At 45.2% G+C, this 20,766-nt stretch overlaps 1 protein-coding gene across 2 annotated transcripts in view; it reads right to left on the bottom strand.

Moving 5' to 3' along the window:
* Msh3 (mutS homolog 3) overlaps positions 1 to 20,766 on the bottom strand; it is a 139,942-nt gene that overhangs the window by 109,887 nt on the left and 9,289 nt on the right. For both annotated transcript variants that reach the window (XM_032899044.1, XM_032899046.1), the window contains exons 5-8: positions 19,353 to 19,469; positions 18,661 to 18,778; positions 16,943 to 17,088; positions 13,646 to 13,812 (exon numbers count right to left, since the gene is read on the bottom strand). In XM_032899044.1, coding sequence (XP_032754935.1) covers positions 13,646 to 13,812; positions 16,943 to 17,088; positions 18,661 to 18,778; positions 19,353 to 19,469 — 548 coding nt within the window. The remainder of the gene's footprint in view (positions 1 to 13,645; positions 13,813 to 16,942; positions 17,089 to 18,660; positions 18,779 to 19,352; positions 19,470 to 20,766) is intronic.

Raw genomic sequence — 20,766 nt, 5'->3', positions numbered from 1 at the left:
TATAAAAGTCTTCATGCTTCTGGGATAGGCAGAACTCAAGATACAGAAGACACTTGTTACTAAAGAGGAAACTGTAGGTTTGATATTCAAATCTTTTGTTCTTCTGTGTTCGTGAGAAAATTAAAAGGTAAACCAAAAGCTTGGAGAAAGTATCACAGAGTGAGAGGGGGAGGGAGGACAGGGAGAGAGGTAGAATGCATATGTATGCAGACGTGGGGTAAAAATTTTACCTAGAAAAATTCCTATCCATCAACACAAGCAATCCAGGAGTTAAAATGGACAGAAAAGACACATGGATGAACACCCAATAAATACATGAAACAGCTCTACTCATAGAGAAGCAAATTAAAACCCAAATGTGAAATCGCAATTTGCTCATTACAGTGGCTCAAAGTAAAAAGACGCACTAGGGCAATAGATGAGAAGGACAAGCCACAGCGCTCACACACTGCAGCAGAGAAGCCACAGCACTCACACACTGCAGCCCAGAAGCCGCAGCGCTCACACACTGCAGCCCAGAAGCCGCAGCGCTCACACACTGCAGCCCAGAAGCCGCAGCGCTCACACACTGCAGCCCAGAAGCAAATGTGGAATTCCTATGAAGAACATTTTCATTGTTTCCCACACAGTTGAATACATATGTTTATAAACCTAACCTAGCAATTCTACTCCTAGGTCTATCTAAAACAAGCGTGTCTGTCTGTGAGAAGGTAGAACACAGAGGAGTGTTCCTAACAGCTTTACTAAAAATAGCCACAAGCTGGAAATGACCCAAGGATTGAGCAAGTGAATGACCAACAAACCTTACATATTCATCTAACATAAAACTACACAGCAATTAAAGAGAACAAACTTCCCATACATCCAACGATGACGACATGTTTCTTTGTGCAAAGGTAAGGGAGTAGACACGGAAGAGTCCACGCTGTAGTGATTCCAGGTGTGTGGACCCTAAACAGCCTGACCTTTCCTCTAACTACAGCGATCACCATGCTGGCGTGAAACTGGAGGTGGAGAGAAAGTAACGAGAAAGAGGCAGGGGGAAGTCTGAGGAGAAGCGTGGAGCTTACCTGGGATGACGGCTGCAGCATGTTTACACTGGCTGTATTGAAACAAACTTAAAATGTACAAAGCTTATTACATGTAAATCACATCTGATTAAGGCTGATTACAAATAAAACTCCTGAAACCGCCATATATAATTTAAAACTAAAGGCTTTTTAAAGTCTAAAACTAGGGGTTGGGGATTTGGCTCAGTGGTAGAGCGCTTGCCTAGGAAGCGCAAGGCCCTGGATTCGGTCCCCAGCTCGAAAAAAAATTAAAAAAAAAAAAAAAAAAAAAAGTCTAAAACTAACATGACTAAAATACCCATGCAAACGCAAACCCCAAAGCCTTCTGAGTAAGACGCTGATTCCAGCATCTATCCAGCAAAATGCACAGCTTTCCCTCTGAAACAAAAATACCGAACTTCAGGACGCAGTTCTGAGCTGGCCATGGTGGCTACGCCTTTAATCCCAGAAGTCTGGAGGCAGAGGCAGGTGCGTCTGAGGCCAGTCTGGTCTACAGAGACAGTTCCAAAACAGCCAGGGCCAGAGTTGTTAAAGACCCTGTCTCAAAAACTATATACGTATTATATAAATTATATTTAATAAATATATGTTAAAACTATAATATATTATATAAATTATAACAAATATATATTTTAAAGTATATTCCATAGCTACACAATCTGAAATATTTTAAATGTCAACCATAACTGATACAAATATATAGGCATAGCACATTAAAAATAGTACATTAAAAAATTTACAAATAAAAAACCTTTTCTCCCTGAGATCTAAAATATGTCAGTTTTTCTCAAAGCACAAAGCCATGCATGCTATTTTGCTAGCCTTTGACAAGAAAAGGTTTTTTTCCATTAAAAAAAAAAACCTCCATTTTACATAACTATGAAGAAACACAAGAATGAAATAATCTCAGATAGCTGGAAAATCACCTCAAAAACGTCTTCCATGCATTAAAAGCATTTTCTCAGCAAAAAATACCTGGCCATTTCACTCGGCTTATATGCCTCAGGTCCAGAGGCTGATTTTTCAAGGGGCCTAAAATCCTCAACTAAACTAATGTTTTTCTCCAGAAAACCTAATTCTGATATTATCCCTAGAGCAACCTCAGAAAAAAAAAATAAACAAGTAATCTGGAATTCACAGAACAATTAACAATGCATGCACAGACATGCATTCATGGGTTACAGGCTAACTGTGACCCCAGGAACTTATTTACAAGTGGAAATCCTGCACCTCCCAGCCTAGCATACTGAGATAGAGGCTTACACAGGCACGTATGTTACAGTGGGATCATTAGAGTAGGCCGCCCTCCAGCATAAACAACACAAGAAACACCTGTACAACACAAGCACAGAGGGCGGCCATATGAGGAGGCACAGAAGACTAGACTGCCTACAGCTAAGGAGACAGCAGAGAACTGCCCTCCCTTTTTTCCTGGCCTCAAAAGACTGCTGCCACCCTGACTTGGGACTCACAGCCTACAGCTGTGTGAAACAATGCTAGGCGTGCCAGCTGCTACAGTTCCACTAAAAGGATCAACCTCTCCTCAGGCATGAGCTTACAAATCACTACCATACCAAGGAAGCCTCCAAGAGGAATCAAGTGGTATCTGCCAGTTTCTAGAGTGCCAATGATCCTACCTACCATAGCTGACTTAAGCTAATGTTGCAGCAACTTGATACAAATTACTAGAATTATATCAACTCTAGCAAGCTTCTATAAACTACCTGCACCACAGAGCAAAACCTCAGAGACAGCATCTTTTACTAGCTAATACGTGCTCCAAAGGATGGCCATGCTTAGAACCTCACGGCATTTACAGGACAGCATCCGGAGAGCAGTGGAATGGTGTGCAGTGCGACCTCTAAATAGCGCTGGAATGCTAAAACCATGAAAGAGCCTGGGGTGTGTCCCAGGCACTGTCCTAAGCCCATAGAAGCATCACGCATTTATGCTCACTGCGTAAATGAGATATGAAATAACGGATAATGCAGAACCAAACTGTCCACTCGGTTTTTGAATAAGGATTGAGCTACAGAAAAATGAAAATCACAGCTAATAAGTGAGAAGACCAAGGTCTGAAAAGGCACAGGCGAAATGCTGCCACTCTATACTCAAAGTCCTGGATGCACTGTCCTTTAGGTATGTAGTAGCATGACTAGATTTCAGCTTGGTTGGTGTATAGATCTCAGGGTTTAAGAAAAGGAATCAGACTGGGGAAAGCGTGCCTGACCTCAGGTGTATGGTAATTTATGAAAGCAATGGGCCTACAAATCAAACTCAAATGGACCATTTTACTCTTTTTACATCAAGTATTATTTTAAAGCATTGAGTTGGGAGCTGGACACATGACTGACTCAGCAGCTAAGAGCACTTGCTGCTTTTGCAGAAGACCAACACCTACACTGGGTAGCTCGCAATTACCAGAACTCCAGTTCTAAGGGATCTGAAACCCTCTTCTAGCCTCTATAAGCACCCACATGTATTTGCATGCACACAGACAAACAGATGGACAGACAGAAACACACAAATAGACACATGTAGGATGATGTCATCATGCAGGTGTAAGCACATACAAGATAGAACGAGACCTGTCATTGGACGAGAAGGAAGGATGAGCGGGAGAAAAGTTTTAAAGAGAGGAGGGGACAGAAGCAGGGTGGAGAAGTCGCGGAGAGAGCATGGAGGCAGATGCTAAGATTCCTCTCTGCACATTGTTATGGATGTTCTTAAGGGATGGATGTGTACAGGGCTTCGGATGTTAGTGTGGGCAATTGTATCTTATCGATTGGATCAGAGGTTATTGATTATGTTGTGTGTTCTTTCATGCAGTGATTTAAGTTTAAGAGAGTATGTGGCGGCCGGAGACACTAAGCCGGCATGGAATTGAGATGTGTGTTTCTGGCAAGGTGACAGCCTGCCTTGGGAACTGGATGGGTAGAGAGATTGCAGCCAGGCTCAGAGAGAGGCCATCAGCAGTGTGATATGGGATGGAGCAGAGCCGGTGAGAGGCTTTGCTGACTGAGATGAAGATATCTACCAGGTATCTTGGGGCACTACGGTGCCGGATCTAGTGAGGGATAAAAGACAGCATTTTACTATAATTTTACAACAGACACACGTAAGAAACATCTAAAGAAATATGTAGAAGCACTGAATCAAATTAGAATTTGAAATACCTAAAATTATAAATCTCACTAGAAAAAAAAAATCACACTGCCTCATTCTGGTTACCACATTTTTAAAAATATTCATTTTTTAAAAATTATGCTCATGTATATTTATGGGCAGTAGTATGCTCACATATGTACAAGAACCCACAGAGACCAAAAGGCATGGGATCCTCTAGAGCTGCAGTTATGGGTGGTTATAATCCACCCAACACAGGTGCTAGGAGCCGTTCTCTGCAAGAGCAGTACATGCTCTTAAATGGTGAGCTCTCTCTCCAGGCCCACTTACCTCTTCCCCAAGTTGGTAACCTAGAGTCTCTCAGAACAAATGCACAAAAATCATACAGTTACACTATTCCACAGGAGAATTCTTGAAGACAAGGATGCAGCCGTAAAGCACCAGCAGCCTAGGCTGCACTGAATAGGGGCATTTTAGTTAGAAGGTTACACATTAAGTTAGAAAGAAGACACCCATAAACACCTGGCATCATGACAGCCCTGGAGGACTCTGTGGAGAGCAGTGACAGCTGAGTCAGCATTACTTTCTACATGCAGCCAGGACGTAAGTCTGGAACTGTGCATTTCTAAATTAATCAGAATGTCTGTGTGTGTAGACTGTGACACAGAGGGACTTTGATGCCAGTGCTCTTTTACTATCCAGGATAAGGCAGCAGTGAGTAAAATACATATCCCTGAAGGAAGTCTCTGCACTGTGGGTAGAGGGAAAGATACCATGGAAGGAAACGGGACAAGTAGAGGGAAACTTCTCTCAGAAGCACATCTTTCTGTGTATGTAGGCCTGTGGAATGAACCTACTGAAGCCCCAGAAAATGAGGAGTCTAAGCCACGTGTCCCTCTGTGACAACAAGTGAGTGCAAGGGAGGCAGGGCAACAAGCTGCGGACCAGGCTGTTCCCACCGTGCAGCAGAAACAGGCTTTCACTCTGCATGGTGGGCAGTCTCCTGTCTCGCTCAACTTAGTAAGTTTGGTGCTAGAGCTAAGAGTTATATAATAGACTATAAAGCATGGGCACCTATACAATAATTCATATGTAAGTGGTACCCTTACTGCGACTAGAAACTGCTCAAGTGGCAGTTGCTCTACCAAGGTCTTCCCACACGTGTTCCACACGTCAGCCAGAACTTCTGCTGGCACTGAGCTTCCTAGGCACACTCCCTACCACGGAGCTGAAGCCCTAGTCCTGACACTAACATTTTGTAGGTGCAAGAAACTTACCCCTGTTTCAACAGTATAAAAACAGGGCAAAAGAAACGGGGTCCCCGAGAGAGACAACACGGTCTGAGTTAACTGCCGTGAGTGGTCACCAATTTACAAGTTCTTTACAGCCAGGACTGACACTAAGATAGAGTTTGCATCATCATCGCCTAGGCCACTGCTGTGTGACTGACCTACGGAGTGGCCTGAAACAGCTCATGCCGGTCACCTCATATTTCTGAGAGTTTACCACTTTCTGCCTTTGCTATAGTAAATTATCACGAATTCAGTGGCTTCAAACAACACACATTTCCTGCCTGTCAGTTCCCTAAGTCACAATTCCAGCAGGAGCCAATCCTAACCTTCCCTTCTCAGTTCCTAGGACTTCTGCTTCCTGTTCCTCCAGTTACCAGGGACAACCGCTTCCCTTGACTTAGAGTTTGTTTCTCCATCTTCAACACCAGTGTCAGTGAGAGAGAAGGAAGGAACCAAAAGAGCGATCAGTCTGAAATTGCCCTGTCACCAGCCACCTCATCCACCTTTTGCACCAAACCCACTTCCACCCAACCCTGCTGTGACTGCGTTCTGGTCACTCTTTCCCCACCCTTCCTTTTCACTGTGACACCTTTCCGCTCGAAGCCACAGCTCTCTCCTGCTTCAGCCTTCAACACTCATTCAGAACACACCAAAAGCAAACAAACACACAAAGAGCCCTCCGTCTTCCCAGCTCTCCCCTCTGCGACATCATTACCGACTCCTTCAGCTTTCCAGGCTAGGCGTGACAGTTCTTGAGGCTGTTTGTTACTTAATGCAGGCAGAGAACCCCTGCCTCAGTTCCCTCACAAGTGCTGGACTGACGCATACACCGCCCATCAGCCCAGGAGCAGGGGACCCACAGCCAGCAACCCCATCGCTGCTTTGCCTATAACTAAATCCTCTCTGGAAGCTGCCAGGTAAGATTCTTACCCTGTTTTGTACCTTTACCACCTGAGTACAAACCTGGTATGTGGCAGATGCCCAGTGGCTATTTTTAATGATGAAAGTGGAAAGCATTTAATAACGTGCAGCTCAGAGGATGAGTGAACGAGTTGAGGATCTACTGGAAGAACATATCTAGCCTTTTCTAACACGTAAGAAAAGATGTTTCATTAAAGTTTACTGTAGACACCTAAATTAATAAAACTACCTAGATGGTAGAATAAAATACCTGAATAGGAAGTGCAAGCCAGTCATAAAGCATGGAGGATGGCCCTCCTTGGAGAGCTGAAGGGGCCCTGTGGGCCTCAGGCTCATCACTTAGAGTCCGTTTAACTCTGCTTGTCTTTGTTTTAGCATTTAAATAATGATCCAATTTATAGAGTGTTTAATTCATGCTAGAGCATCTAAGGAGGTACGGGTGAGTGGGGCACTGTCCCTAAGTGCTCAGACCTCTCCTGCAGTCACTCCTCTCTGCCCGTGAGCACGTCACTGCGGCTTGCTCACTCTTGCTAAATCAACTCAAAACCAACTTAAGACACTTTCTACACCATGAAAATTTATGAAATTACAGGTTCGGTTCCCTAATTAGATGTTTTAAATATGCATTTAGTAAATATTTAACTATGGAAGTTAAAAAAAAAAAAGGTGAGTCTCTTAAAATTCTCTCAGGTAAGCAGGCCAGGTGTGGCTTGCTGGCTGTCATTGGTGGCTGGTGTGCCGGTAACTCAGTCCGCACCTTCCTGTGCCTCAGACTCTGCATGACAAACCCCCTTCCTGGGCACTAAGGTGCCTTCTAACACTTTAACTGACACTCAGTTTTGTGCAATGACAAAAAGAACAAGGTGTGCAAGTGACAGGGTCTCATCGCCTAACGGTCACTGTGAAGGAGGGCTAGCAAAACTCGCCACTGCCTTTTGTAAGACCCCTGCTGTGAAGTCACAGAGAATGAGGCCGGGATGGGCCCCACTGATCTGTTCTACAGACTATTTTACAGTTTTAATTTGCGACTTTTAATGAGATTCACACATCTACAAAAGTCAACTTCACTGTAGTAAGTCTCCGAGATACAATCAATGCACTAATGATTTAATTACATGAAAACAGCTCTCAGGAAACAAGGTGAGGCAGAGCGATCACTACAGTCTTGCCCAGAGGGCGTCCGCATGGGAAGGAGTGGGAATGTGTTCCTCTTTCCTCCTGACAAGTCCCAACTCCCCAAATGTCACGAGAGACGAAGCGGGCAGAAAACAGACCAGCCAGGGCACTCGCGTTGAACAGACACAGGGCTGAGCTCCTCCTTTTCCTCTTCACCACACACAACCAGCTTTAGAGCTAGGGAGGCCAACATTTCAGAAGGTCAACAGTTCAGACAATAAAAACTGCATTCTAGCCAGGGGCTACAGGAAAACGAAGGTCCAACCTTCACCCATCCCAGGGAGGACTTAGGCGGGTGGGCTCCGGTCTCATCCTGCTGGGGTGGTCTGAGGAGGGTAAGAAACTGAGCTGGCCATCCCGAGCACTAACTACGTCCTCAGGCCCCATGGTGCAATGGGGCACAGGTGCAGCCTGCACGCCCCCTCACTGTGGGGCGAGGTCCCTCCTACTGAATGACATGGAGACTGCACTCCTGTCGTCTGGAACTGAGAGCACCCACCAGAGGCTGCGGAGGGAATATCTGGATGTATCTCCGCCGGGCAGTAAAGATGCAGCACGGCCCACCTGGTAAATCTGAAAACCGCTAAGACCGTCTAAATAAGGCCCGGATTCTCACATCACAGTAGGGAAAAGCACACGTTACCACCAAAACTCACTGTCACACCAAGAAACTGGAGGATCTCGACTCCAATTAAAAAAAACAATCAATAGACCAACAGCAGGACGGTGGCAATGTCGGCATCTTTGACAGTGCCAAGGCTGTATCATGGGCTCACCATAGAGGTGGCTATGGACACCGGACATAGAACATAAAATAGACATTTTGAGTAGAAGGCCTGGTTGGAAGGGAAGAGGGGTCAGCAGGGGTGTGAGTGGGAGAGAGAGCAACAGAAGCGACTGTGATCACAGTGTACTATATATATGGATGAAATGGAAAAAACAGAGAAATCGGCAGTGTTGGTGTTGTTTTTAAGGCTTTAAGAGCCAACAAGACAGGTCAGCAGGCAAAGTCACCTGCTGCCAAGCCTGATGACCTGAGTTCAAATCCCCTAAATGTACATCATAGTTGTCTTCTGACCCTCACGTGTCTGCCCACATAACACACTCATACACAAAATTAATTATCAATGTTTTACCAGTAATTATACATAGGCTTGAAACAAATAAAACGATAAGAAAACAGACAAGGAAAAAAATTTCTGCACAGCAGTTAAAGATATAACAAGAAACTAAACAAAAAAATTCAGAAGTGACATATCAATACTCAAACTAGAAAACTCGGTGATCGGCTGCTTGAAGAAGAGCGAGGGAACTACCGTGAGCTGGAGACAACACACAGGACCGACAGAAACACCAGTTAAAACCGCTGCTATCGGAGTCCAGTGGAACAACAGTAACAGAGTGAACAAGACAGGACCCGGGCAGCAGAGGAGCAGCAGAGAATTACAGCAGCGACACGTCATAACCACAGTGCTCATGGATCAAATTCTCAAGATGTACGAGGTGCTGGGGTTGGCTCACCGGGTAAGAGCAGTGCTCTTGAGGACATAGATTCTGTTTCCTGCGCTCACATGATGGCTCAAGACCATCCCCAACTCCAGGTCTCAGAATCCTACACCTTTGGCTGCCGTTGGTACCAGACATGCAGATGGGGGTCAGACATGTATGCAGGCAAAACACTTATACCCACAAAGTAAACAGAACCCATTCTTCATAATAAAACACAGCAATGCTGAACCGAAAAGGAACCTAGTTTTGCTTTGGATAATATGGATCATGAAGAAGACATGTGTGGACAACTGCGGCCTCCCTCTTGATTTTGCCATGGTTCTCAATCTGGTTTCACAGAAGGAGGTGAGAGACGCTATTAAGGAAAAAGCAGCAGCAGCAGCAGCAGCAGCAGCAGTAGTAGTAGTAGTAGCAGTAGTACTAGTACTAGTAGTAGTAGTAGTAGATCTGTCTAACAACACTGGACTTCAACCTTTTCTTTAACTTTGCAATATGAAATAGTAAGGAAATATTCAAGCAGTTATTTGAAGGGTCAGACTAAGTCACTGGGCAGAAGGCATTTTTCCACAACCCTCAGTTAGTCATATCAAGTAGTGGGGCTACTTCTTAACCCAGGCATCTTCCCAAATGTCACACGGTTTCCATCAATACTGTAACAACTGAACCCTGCTATTCAGTGTATCACACACAGCAGATGACCACAACCCACCCCTGCTCACACTCATAAGACCACAGACAGACCACCTCCTACTCACACTCACATGACCATAGACTATCTCCTACTCACACTCACATGACCACAGCCCATCCCTACTCACACTCACATGACCATAGACCACCTCCTACTCACACTCACATGACCATAGACTATCTCCTACTCACACTCACATGACCACAGACCCACCCCTACTCACACTCACATGACCACAGACCACCTCCTACTCACACTCACACAACCACAGCCCACCTCCTACTCACACTCACAAGACCACAGACCATCCCTACTCACACTCACATGACCACAGACCACCTCCTACTCACACTCACATGACCACAACCCACCCCTGCTCACACTCAGAAGACCACAGCCCATCCCTACTCACACTCACATGAACACAGACCACCCCTGCTCACACTCACATGACCACAGACCACCTCCTACTCACACTCACATGATCATAGACCACCTCCTACTCACACTCACATGACCACAGCCCATCCCTACTCACACTCACAAGACCACAGACCACCTCCTACTCACACTCACATGACCACAGACCACCTCCCACACTCACAAGACCACAGACCATCCCTTACTCACCACAGACCACCTCCCCACACTCACATCACACCCATCACAAGACCACAGACCACCTCCCACTCACACTCCACAGACCACCTCCACAACATGACCACAGCCACCTCCTCCTCCACAGCCCATGCCCACACACTCACATGACCACAGACCCATCCCCCTACTCACACTCAGAAGACCACAGACCACCTCCTACTCACACTCACATGACCACAGACCACCTCCTACTCACACTCACATGACCACAGACCATCCCTACTCCCACTCACAAAACTCACATGACCACAGACCCCTCCATACTCACACTCCACAAACCCACAGCCTTCCCCCTACTCACGCCCACATGCCCACCGCCCATCCCTACTCACACTCACATGACCACAGACCACCTCCTACTCACACTCACATGACCACAGACCACCTCCTACTCACACTCACATGACCACAGACCATCCCTACTCACACTCACAAAACCACAGCCTTCCTTCTACTCACACTCACATGACTCACACTCACATGACCACAGCCCATCCCTACTCACACTCACATGACCACAGACCACCTCCTACTCACACTCACATGACCATAGCCCATCCCTACTCACACTCACAAGACCACAGCCTTCCTCCTCCTCCTTGTCCTGGTCTTACCTGACTTTAAACCTTCTCTTTCTGCTGCTTCTTCCTCCTACTTTCAACTACTGACTTTCCCCAGCCTCTCTCATCTACTCTATGCGTTCTCCCCATGTAAATCATTCTTCTTCTTCACTTAAAAATTCAAGAGTCTCTCCTGGCAGTAAACTCCTCCCTTCTTCTCTACTATGGCCAGAAACCTCACTGATTGCCCCATGAATTTATCCTCCTTCCCTGCATTTCTTAGTTGAAGCCTGGGATTTTTCCTCAGTTTCCAGGAAGAACATTTCCTCTGATCTTGAGAGTCTCTCGCCGTGTGCCTGACTCTGAATCATTTCATTTTACACACTATGTTCTTCCCTCCATCCAGTCAGAGTCGGCCTCCTTCACAGCCTGCCGTGGCTGTGCCTGGGATACCCCCATCTCTGTGAACTCAGATGTGAGCAGCGCCCGTGACAGTCGCCATGCTTGCCTCAAGACTCAATGTGAGAGCTAGTAAATAATATTAGTAACTATCATTATTAAATTAAGGTACAATTTCCATAGCTTTTCTTTACTAGAATCTATATTCTGTAAACATAAAACTCTCCCAACTAAAGCAATCTCAAAACTGCTATTTGTTTCTCTGTATACATTTTGACAACAACAGGATAACGGAATAGGATGCCTGATCCCATCTGACAAACACCTTCTGTACAAAGACAGACACCTGAGAAAAACAGTTTGTCACTATTCACGGGTGTTTAATTCAGCTGACTATCATCTTTGCCTAATGGTTGTTTTAAATCTCAAAGTGATACACAGTACAAAATAAATACATCTAGCTTGAGAAATAAATGGGAAGAATTTCATATTCTTAAAAACAAAAAAAACTTAAGTCATAAAATATAAAATCCTTTGGAGACCTCTTGTGGTTAAAGTTAGGAATAAAAAGCTAAATTTTTTAAAAACTGTTTTTAAAACTACTACATTAGAAATCTTCTATAATTCCAGGCAATTTTTGCACGTAGTACTAATATATAATGTCTTCATTATTAATAAAATGCCCACCAGTACCTGACGAAAACTAGAGCTTTTACCTTCCTGTTTGGTGCAGAAAAAGACAGGGATACAGAGGGACTCTAGGTCTGAGATAAGAAACTATGTGTCAGCACTGACCATAGACACCACCAAAGTCACAAAACCTTTCTTACCTGAAAATGTAATATAATGTTACCCTGTTGCCTGGAAGCCAACTGGGAAGACTTAAGAGCGCACACAAACGTTTCTGAAGATGCTACCCCACCATCTGAGCAAAAAAACGGTAATCACAAGAAGCAGTAGCTGCATCGTAGTCCACTCAGACAACAAATGTCAGACGCAGCGTGTTGGTGAAGCGCCACTCAAATATTAGCAGGCAAATGGTAGTGCCTGAGATTTGCTTCAAAATAAGTGTCCCAGAGAGAAGGGTGTGGCTGCATGAGACTAGTTCCAGGCTGGGGCACGCAGTAAGCACTGGCTGATGGACGGGGTGTCTCACCACACTATTCCCTCAGTCCACTCTCATTTGTCTGAAATTTCCCATGAGAAAATAGGGGACTTTAAAGCTAAATACAGGTACAACGCTATGTTTGCTACATGAACATAAGTTTATAAATTAAAAAGTAACACATATAAAGAAATAAAACACCGAAGTGCAGTTACTTCTGTATTTGTGGAACTGGATTTATTTTATCTTTCTTTTTATAACTCTTAAACCTTCTAAGTAAATGCATGTTGGTACTGTCATCGGAAAAACAGACTGTGAAAGCAAGGCCTCTCTTTAAATCAGTTTGGTTTAATCAGTGGCCCGTCAGCCCTTCCCTCATGCAGATGGCTCTCGACCCTTGGGCCTGGCCCATGCTCCCTGCCCTTCCGGCCACTCTTACAGAGAGGCACCTGCTGTAGTGTCAACATGGCATGCCTTGAGAGTTCACATGTTAACATGGCATGCCTTGAGAGTTCACATGTTAACATGGCATGCCTTGGGAGTTCACATGTTAACATGGCATGTCTTGAGAGTTCACATGTTAACATGGCATGCCTTGAGAGTTCAGCAAGGCATGTTATAGTCTCACACCCATCTTCTCCTCTACTTGCTTCAAAATGAGTATTGCGAGTTAGGGCCAAGTAAATAAAACTCCTTGGCTCCACAGAAGAGAAACATTCAGCACACAAATTATACAAGCATTTATAGAAATAAATTCTAAATTACCTGTAGAATATATACACAAATCTTCAAACATTATAATTAAGTAATATGATAAAGCCCTTTAAAATGGCTATTATCTATAGTCCTACGTAATTTTTTTTTCCTTTTAAAAACTCTATTATTGAAGCCAGGGTAGTGGTGCTCACCTTTAATTCCAGCTCTTGGGAGGCAAAAGCAGATGAATCTCTGTGAGTTCAAGTCCAGCCAGGTCTACAAAGCAAGTTCCAGGACAGCAGGGGCTACACAGAGAAACCCTGACTTGGAGGAGTGGGGGGACCCTCCATTGTTAGGGTACGATTACCATAAGTAATTTCTATAAGAACAAGTACTGGCTTGGGACGTCACTCGAGTGTGAGAGTGGCTTCATTCCTCACCTGACAGCGGTGGCTCTACGGATGAGCATCTCCGTTGGCTCGGACAGCTGTGAGGGAAGCAGCAGTTCCACGGGCTGCAGGCTTGCTGTGCGAGTCTCCAGCTCCAGTCTGGAAGCTGAGTCCTGGAAGCAGTCGAACACGACCTCGCCCGTCGCAGGCTGCACTCCCTGGAAGCAATGGCAAGCGTGACAGCACAGGACAGACACCATCCAGCTGCGCCGACACGTCGCTGGCGCCGTTTTACTTATTGACCTGCTCCAAAGAGGTGCTCAGCTTCCAAAGGGAAAGTCCCTCTGCACTGTAAGACTCTCATGTAAGTTACAGTCACAGGCATCAAAAGGGGCCGAGGGCTGGGGAGAGGACTGCACAGGTAAAAAGGTCTTGCTACTGAGCCTGAGGACCTGTGTTTCTCCATGGGATTCATATGGTAGGAGAGAACCTACTCTGAACGTAGTCCTCTGACCTCCACATTTGCCATGTATACACGTAAATAAACAAACAAATAAACAATGCAATAGGCTTAAGTGGGAGTTTCATGAGACACACTGGGTACAGGGTGGGACCTGGTGTACGTGACAGAGTGCTCTAACAAGCCGCCGAGCATCAGCTTCCTCTCCTACGTATGGAAACACATTATCAACTTCTCTCAAGAGGTTGCTGCGGGGACTAAGTCAGGCATCCATTGTGTGAAGGCTCTGACGGCCCCGCCCTGAACAGAGAGCAAGTTATGAGGACAGTGCCAGTGACCGCACCTGATCACTTAGAGGCAGCAGAGCCTCGTTCTCGTGCAGCAGAAACCAAGCTCAACACAATGAGTGGAACCCACCTAGTCTCCAGTAAAACAGCCAAGACAACTGAAAACCATCACCGGTCACCCCGGTGTGAACAGGAAGAAAACCTGAAAGGGGCCAAGGTGTGGAAGAGGGGAGAGCAGTGAAGTTACTAAACCAAGGTCTCAGAGCAATAAAAGGCTGGAGCTGCATCCATTTCCCAGGCTGCACTCTACTACTGACACCTCAGAGACGAATAGGTAGGGACAGCTTGACCTAAGGAAAAGCCGGAAGTATCACAAGCCTTTATATTGCTAATGCAGTCGACAAGAGCCAGGCATCATCTAGGAAAGCAGAAAGTGCCACAGTGTTTACATCATAGTTTCTCCCGGGTACACACTCACAAGAGCTTGGGTATATATAAAGAAATGCAAAGAGTGCCTACAGAAGTATTCTTTACATAGATAGGCAAAAACCACCAAGACCCCCATGTGACCAGCAACAGAGGAATGAGTACATGTGAGTTCTAAGATTGGAAAGAAACCAAAGATCTAAAGCATGTCAATAGATGTCACATTCAGGCCAGCAGCACACCTCAGCAGATAAAGGGGCTCGCTGCCAAGCCTGGGCAGCTGTGTCATCCTCGCAGGGTAGAAAGAGCTGATTCTCAGTGTCCCCTAATCTCTGCAAGCACGGCCATGGTGCGCGTGTACCCCACTCCTGCCACACACACATACCATGTTGTGCCCTTTTAGTTTGTATACAAAACAGAAAACAAAAGATTCAAAACACTTTTATAGTATGCTTCCTTTGTACATAAAGTTGGAGGTGGTCAAACCAGAAAAGAAAAGGATATTATCCACCCAAAACCTGGATTACAGTGACTGTAGAAGGGAGGGACCTGGGGAACTTGAGGGTTCTGGAGAGTACTGGCTACTGACCTGAGTGACTGTCTCACACTCACTACTCTGGTAAATTCCTACTCACTTTTTCCATTTGAGTATTTTATAATTTCTTTAAATCCTTCATTTGTAACCACGGAATGTCCAATTCGAGCCCAGAGAAATCCTGCAGTGGGCACAGCTATGGCATGGGCTACCAGGTTACCTACATAAGTTGATGTCCCAACCCACAAATCAAGCATATTTATATAAGCTGTTCACAGATATTCAGATGGCAGTTAACAGGCAGCCAAATTCTCTGTCGCTTTAATCAAAGAACTAGTCTGATGGTGACATCTGCACCGTTATCACTCCAAGAGATGAGTGACATAAGAAACCCAGTCCAAACAATGGCCCGAAATGAAGGTGCAAGGCACACTCGCCTGGTTCTCAACAGCGAGGTTCTCTACCAGCACCCAGGAGACTCTCAGGGAGTGACTGGGAAATAAGAGGTGCTCCTTGCAGAGGGAGAAACGCCCAGGGAGACCAGTGCTGAGGGTAAGGAGAAATGATCTCCTTCAGCCCCACTAACTGAGGAACTGGAGCACACTTCTAGTGGCCTTGTGCAAATCTGGAAGATTCCAAAGCTCAAGTGGCACGGGCCGCCTTGGCCTAGAGCTCAGGACGCCAGGAGTCAGGACTGTTGACCTCAATGATGGAAGCCAGAACCACTTAGGATCAATGACCACTGTTCCACCACTACAGTGAGCCTTGGCAGTGGCAGGACGCTGTTGCTAGATGCTAGAGTAGGACCTGTGTGCTCTCGTGTGGTACCAACTCTGCTCTTCAGTCTGAGCTCCAGGTAAATATAAAACAGCACAGTGCATGTGCTAAAGAGGATGAGCAAATAACCTTACTGTTTGTAGATGGGGCCAACTGTCTGTGATGAGAGAAAAAGTGCTTCTCGTGGGAAACATTCATGTGAGCCCCCCGACTCCCACAGCCTTGCCAACTCCCTGAGAGAAGGGCTTACTGGCTAAGCAAATGTCAGGTTAGCACAGTTATGCGGCATGAATAATGTATGAAAAGGTGAAGACAGTGAGGCTTTAGGAATGTTTGTTAATGCTGGTCACTGACTGTAGATGTTGAAAAGGCACAGAATGGTTATAAGGAGTCTAATACTTCTGAGGGGCACAGTCTTAGACCTGTAAGTGGATAAATTTGCTCATGAGTGGGCAGAAGGCAAAATTAGCACTTCTATAGCTGTCTCGAACTGGCCACTTAATCATCCCCCTTAACTCTCCCTCCCTCAGAATCTAATTAGGACAGTGCCCAAATCACTCCCGTTAGATTACACACCAAAGAGGACATTCCTCTGCTAGCCATGTGCATGTAGGTATAGCATTTCATTGTGCTGTCAGGTCTCTGTCCACCTGCATGCCCATTATAGTCTGAAAGAATCTGGAGCATTCGCCAGCACAAAGTGCCAAGCAAACAGAAAAGAAAACCGTAACTGTTGTGAGGGAAAGGTTTTCCTAGTAAAGTCCCTGAGAGAACTTCCAAATCCCCATCATGTACCACTCATGACAACTCTCCAGAGGAACCACAAACACCCGTCACTCACTCCTGACCGTCAAAGGACTTACCACGATGCCAACAGAAATGTTCCCCTTCTTTTTGTCTTTAATGTTTTCTTTTTCTTCGTAGATACACAGAAGATAGTTGGTAGATGTATCCGTCACTACCTCATCAATATTTACAGAATCATCCAGCCTGATCAGAGGATTCACATGTAGTAATAATTAAAGAAAATCACATGCTTCATTCCCTTCAACACAGGCTTATTTCCTCATGCAGCGCTCTTCCAAGTACGGTCAGAGTTTCGTGCGCTCTCTTCCCTGAACTATCCAGGTACAAGGACAGGCAATTCCGAAGGGGCAGGAGGTGCACCTGCAACCTGGTGGGGGCCCTAAAATGAACCCATTTTGCTGAGTCGACGGTGGCACTTGACTCCTTACCACCCCAGTGATGCTACAAAGCAAAGGCACGCACTAAAATAGCATACGTGAATCCCCGTCTCTAAAGTGCCTAGCACCGAGCATCAAGAGAATTTTAAGACATTCTAAGTGAACAGAAACACACATTTACACACAGGAGTGTGTGTGCACAGACATGTATAAAATGAATCCCAGAAGCCAAAAGGCTCGAGGACATGGTGACTCTGGACGAAGCTACCCTGTTTTCTCCAGGCAGTCTCACTGGGGAGCCAACCACTCTTAAGGGTGGGCCCTGTGCCAGCAGCAGATGGCCAACAGAAGAGGCCGCATCTGAGGAAGTAGCACGTTTTAACCGTCCTCCAAGTCTATAAGCTAGACAGCCCCAGGCTGGGTTTGTGGGATTCCTGCATGTGCGACCGCTGTGTGACTGCGCCTGATGTGCTGCCAGTGCTTCTTCTTTGGCTCTCTTTGTTGTGTAGTTCTGTCCTATTCCAATCTTTTTGTCTTCGCTTTATTATTTCATTATTCTTTATTAGGTGCCTTTTTCCTTTCTGACAGAGACAGAAATCTCTGCTAATTTGAAATTTACTTTTAATAAAGGAAAACACTTAAAAACAGAGAATGACCCACTATCTAGTAAATATTTTTTATTGTACCTTGCTTCTTCTGAATAACTATTTAACTTTTTAAAATAATGGGTCAAGTGTAGGCAAAGATAATCCAACTATCAGAAAGGCTTAAGAAATCCAAGGCCAGCCAGCAGCACACAGTGAGACTCTTCTCAAAACAAGAAGCCAAGGATCTTATCATTATGCCTTGGAAATTACTTTGCTTCAACTAACATAAAGAATTTATGAGCGATAATAAACTTTGGGACAATCATTGTGTACAAGCTTTCAACCAACTACCCACTTCAATAATTTGTTTAGGAAGTCAACAATTAATGAAAATGGTCTTACATTCAATTGTGTCTTAATTTTGTCTCTGAAGGTCACTTCACATGAAGTTAGGGAGTTACTTTCAGGTCTCATGTTAGCAAGACTCTGAGGAGACCCTGGACAGCCGACACTCCCCCACAAATGATCCTTAACCTGGTATGTTTTATTGTGCTCATTTCTTTTTCTTGCTATTACCAAGTACGATAAATTCTGTTCTCACTGTGACGCTGGACACATACTGTATCCAGCCACTACCCACCCCTCTCTCAAGTGACACACCCACCATGGTGAAACGCTCGGATTCGTAGTGATTGAATACCTCAGCAAACACTCACGAGGGAGAAGGAAAAACTGTTCAGTTAAACTTGTCATTTTAAAGCAAAACCACCTACAACAAGAAAGAGGAAACGTCCTATCTTAAAAGGATATCTTCTCCAATCAGTGTGGATTTCGTATAAAGAGCAGTCAATTTCCGGGAAAAGACAGAACTTTTATTGTCTCCAATGGCCTTTAATGCCGCAGTTTCAGTTTGCTTCACAACTCCCACCTTCAACAAAATAAGGCACACTTACTGCCAAATCCAGTTAACCACTGTTTTATAAAAAGTTTCAAGCTGTTAAAATGTCCTTTCTGGGGGTTGGGGATTTAGCTCAGTGGTAGAGCGCTTGCCTAGCAAGCGCAAGGCCCTGGGTTAGGTCCCCAGCTCCGAAAAATAGAAAGAAAAAAAAAATGTCCTTTCTGAAGCACTGAAAATAAGGAAAACACCCTCGCTGTCCAGATGTGGAGCAGAAAGAACCCAAAGCAACTGGCACGTGGATGCAGTGGAGGACACCAGGGCTGGCACGCAGAGCACTCCTACATGCCCAGCTTAGAGGACTGTGAGTGAGTGTGAGTTCAAGTCCACCCTGGGCCTTATAACTCAGACTCTGGTTCAAAAAAAAAAAAAAAAGAAAGAAAGAAAAAGAAATAGAGGCACAATGGTAATAACCATAACACATGTTAATTCCCATAATTCAAAGTTCTAAAGCCAAAGAAAGCCTTTCTACCACTTCCTAAGACATGCTCTCACTCTCTAGAAGAGGATCTCAATTTCTTTTCCACAAACCAAAGCCAAAGCTGACCTTGTATCCTTTGGCCACCAGTCGGCGGACGTGCACGAACAGTCTGTGGGTGGGTATGCTCGCCGTCATAAAGTTGTGGTCCAAGTGGCAATAAATATTGAGTTCCCGGGCAGCAATCTAAAAAGTGAGACAGAGGGCATGTCCGTAAAGTCGATTCGAGAGTCCCTGTCCACGGTTTGCTCACTTTGCTTACAGTTCACCATGGGCGCACATGTAGGCTCCGATATTGCTCTAAATACATACATCGTCAATAAAATGTTTAAAGGGCATTCCGTCTACAAAACACATGGTCTCATCTACTTTGGGCACCCCCAAAAGGGTGACTTCAGAGCCAACATCTGTATCTCTAAGTCCCCAAAACACACTGCTCTTCTTCAATGTCTTCACAATACACAAATGTTTCCAAACCCTTCAAATGTTCAGTCTTCCCTGCAGTAAGAGCCTGAGGGTGTAACGGAACAAGACGTTGTTATGCAAATGGCCTGGTTAAATACCAGAAGTAGAAGCCACTGCAGAGCATCTTACAGGGTGATTCCACGTATACAGAGGAAACACCTTCCTGACAAGATGCTGGCCCTGTTAGCTAAGAGCATGAGATGGAAAGAATTCTGAAAGCAGAAGCAGTAACTGAACTGATTTCTTCCTTCCTTCTAGAAAATACCATGGCTTAGACAATGCCCACCAAAGCCCCCGAATCTCACCCCACATCTCACTGCCCAAGCCCCCCGTCTCTGAAGTGCATTGTTTCAACATTACTGTCGAGGGAAGCTCAGTCTTTACACATCAGGTCAGGATGGAATTTACTCTTTAACCTAGACATCCGCTGTCTCCTCCTCGTAGAGCCTACGACTATGTACCTGTTTCTTCTCTCAGAACACATGCCAGTGTTAATTTAATAGCACAAAACACAGCAGAGTATTACTGCGAAGATCAATTTCCTGTACAAACAGGCTTTAGAAAGCTGAAAGGAAAGGGATTAGTGGAGACTAGGTTTCTTCATTCCCTAAGTAACAGCATATGCACCACCTTATCTTCGTGGGACAACCTATGGCCCAAGCAAGCCTGACACATAAGCATCATCCCTGAGTCCCAACAATGGCAACACCAGCGATCCTCTTCCTCAGCTTGGCCATCACAGTGCTTTGAACAAGACACAGAAACTCATTTTCAATGCTTGGTTCCTAGTAGATAGAACTATATGGGAAGGATTGAGAGATATGGCCTTCTTAAAGGAAATGTGTTATGTCCCTGGCAATGGGCTTTGAGATCTCAAAAGGTCACACTATTCTCAGTTAGCTCTCCTTGTGCTCATGTTTATGTCTCAATACATAAGCACTTGGCTACTGCACCAGCCCAGCCTGCCTGCCTGCCTGCTCCCATGCTCCCCACTAGGATGGCCACGGACACTAACTCT

Source organism: Rattus rattus, chromosome 3 (genome assembly GCF_011064425.1).
Source record: "Rattus rattus isolate New Zealand chromosome 3, Rrattus_CSIRO_v1, whole genome shotgun sequence".
Classification (NCBI taxonomy): Eukaryota; Metazoa; Chordata; class Mammalia; order Rodentia; family Muridae; genus Rattus; species Rattus rattus.
Note: the sequence above shows the minus strand (reverse complement) of the source record. Positions and strands in the feature narration are given on the sequence as shown.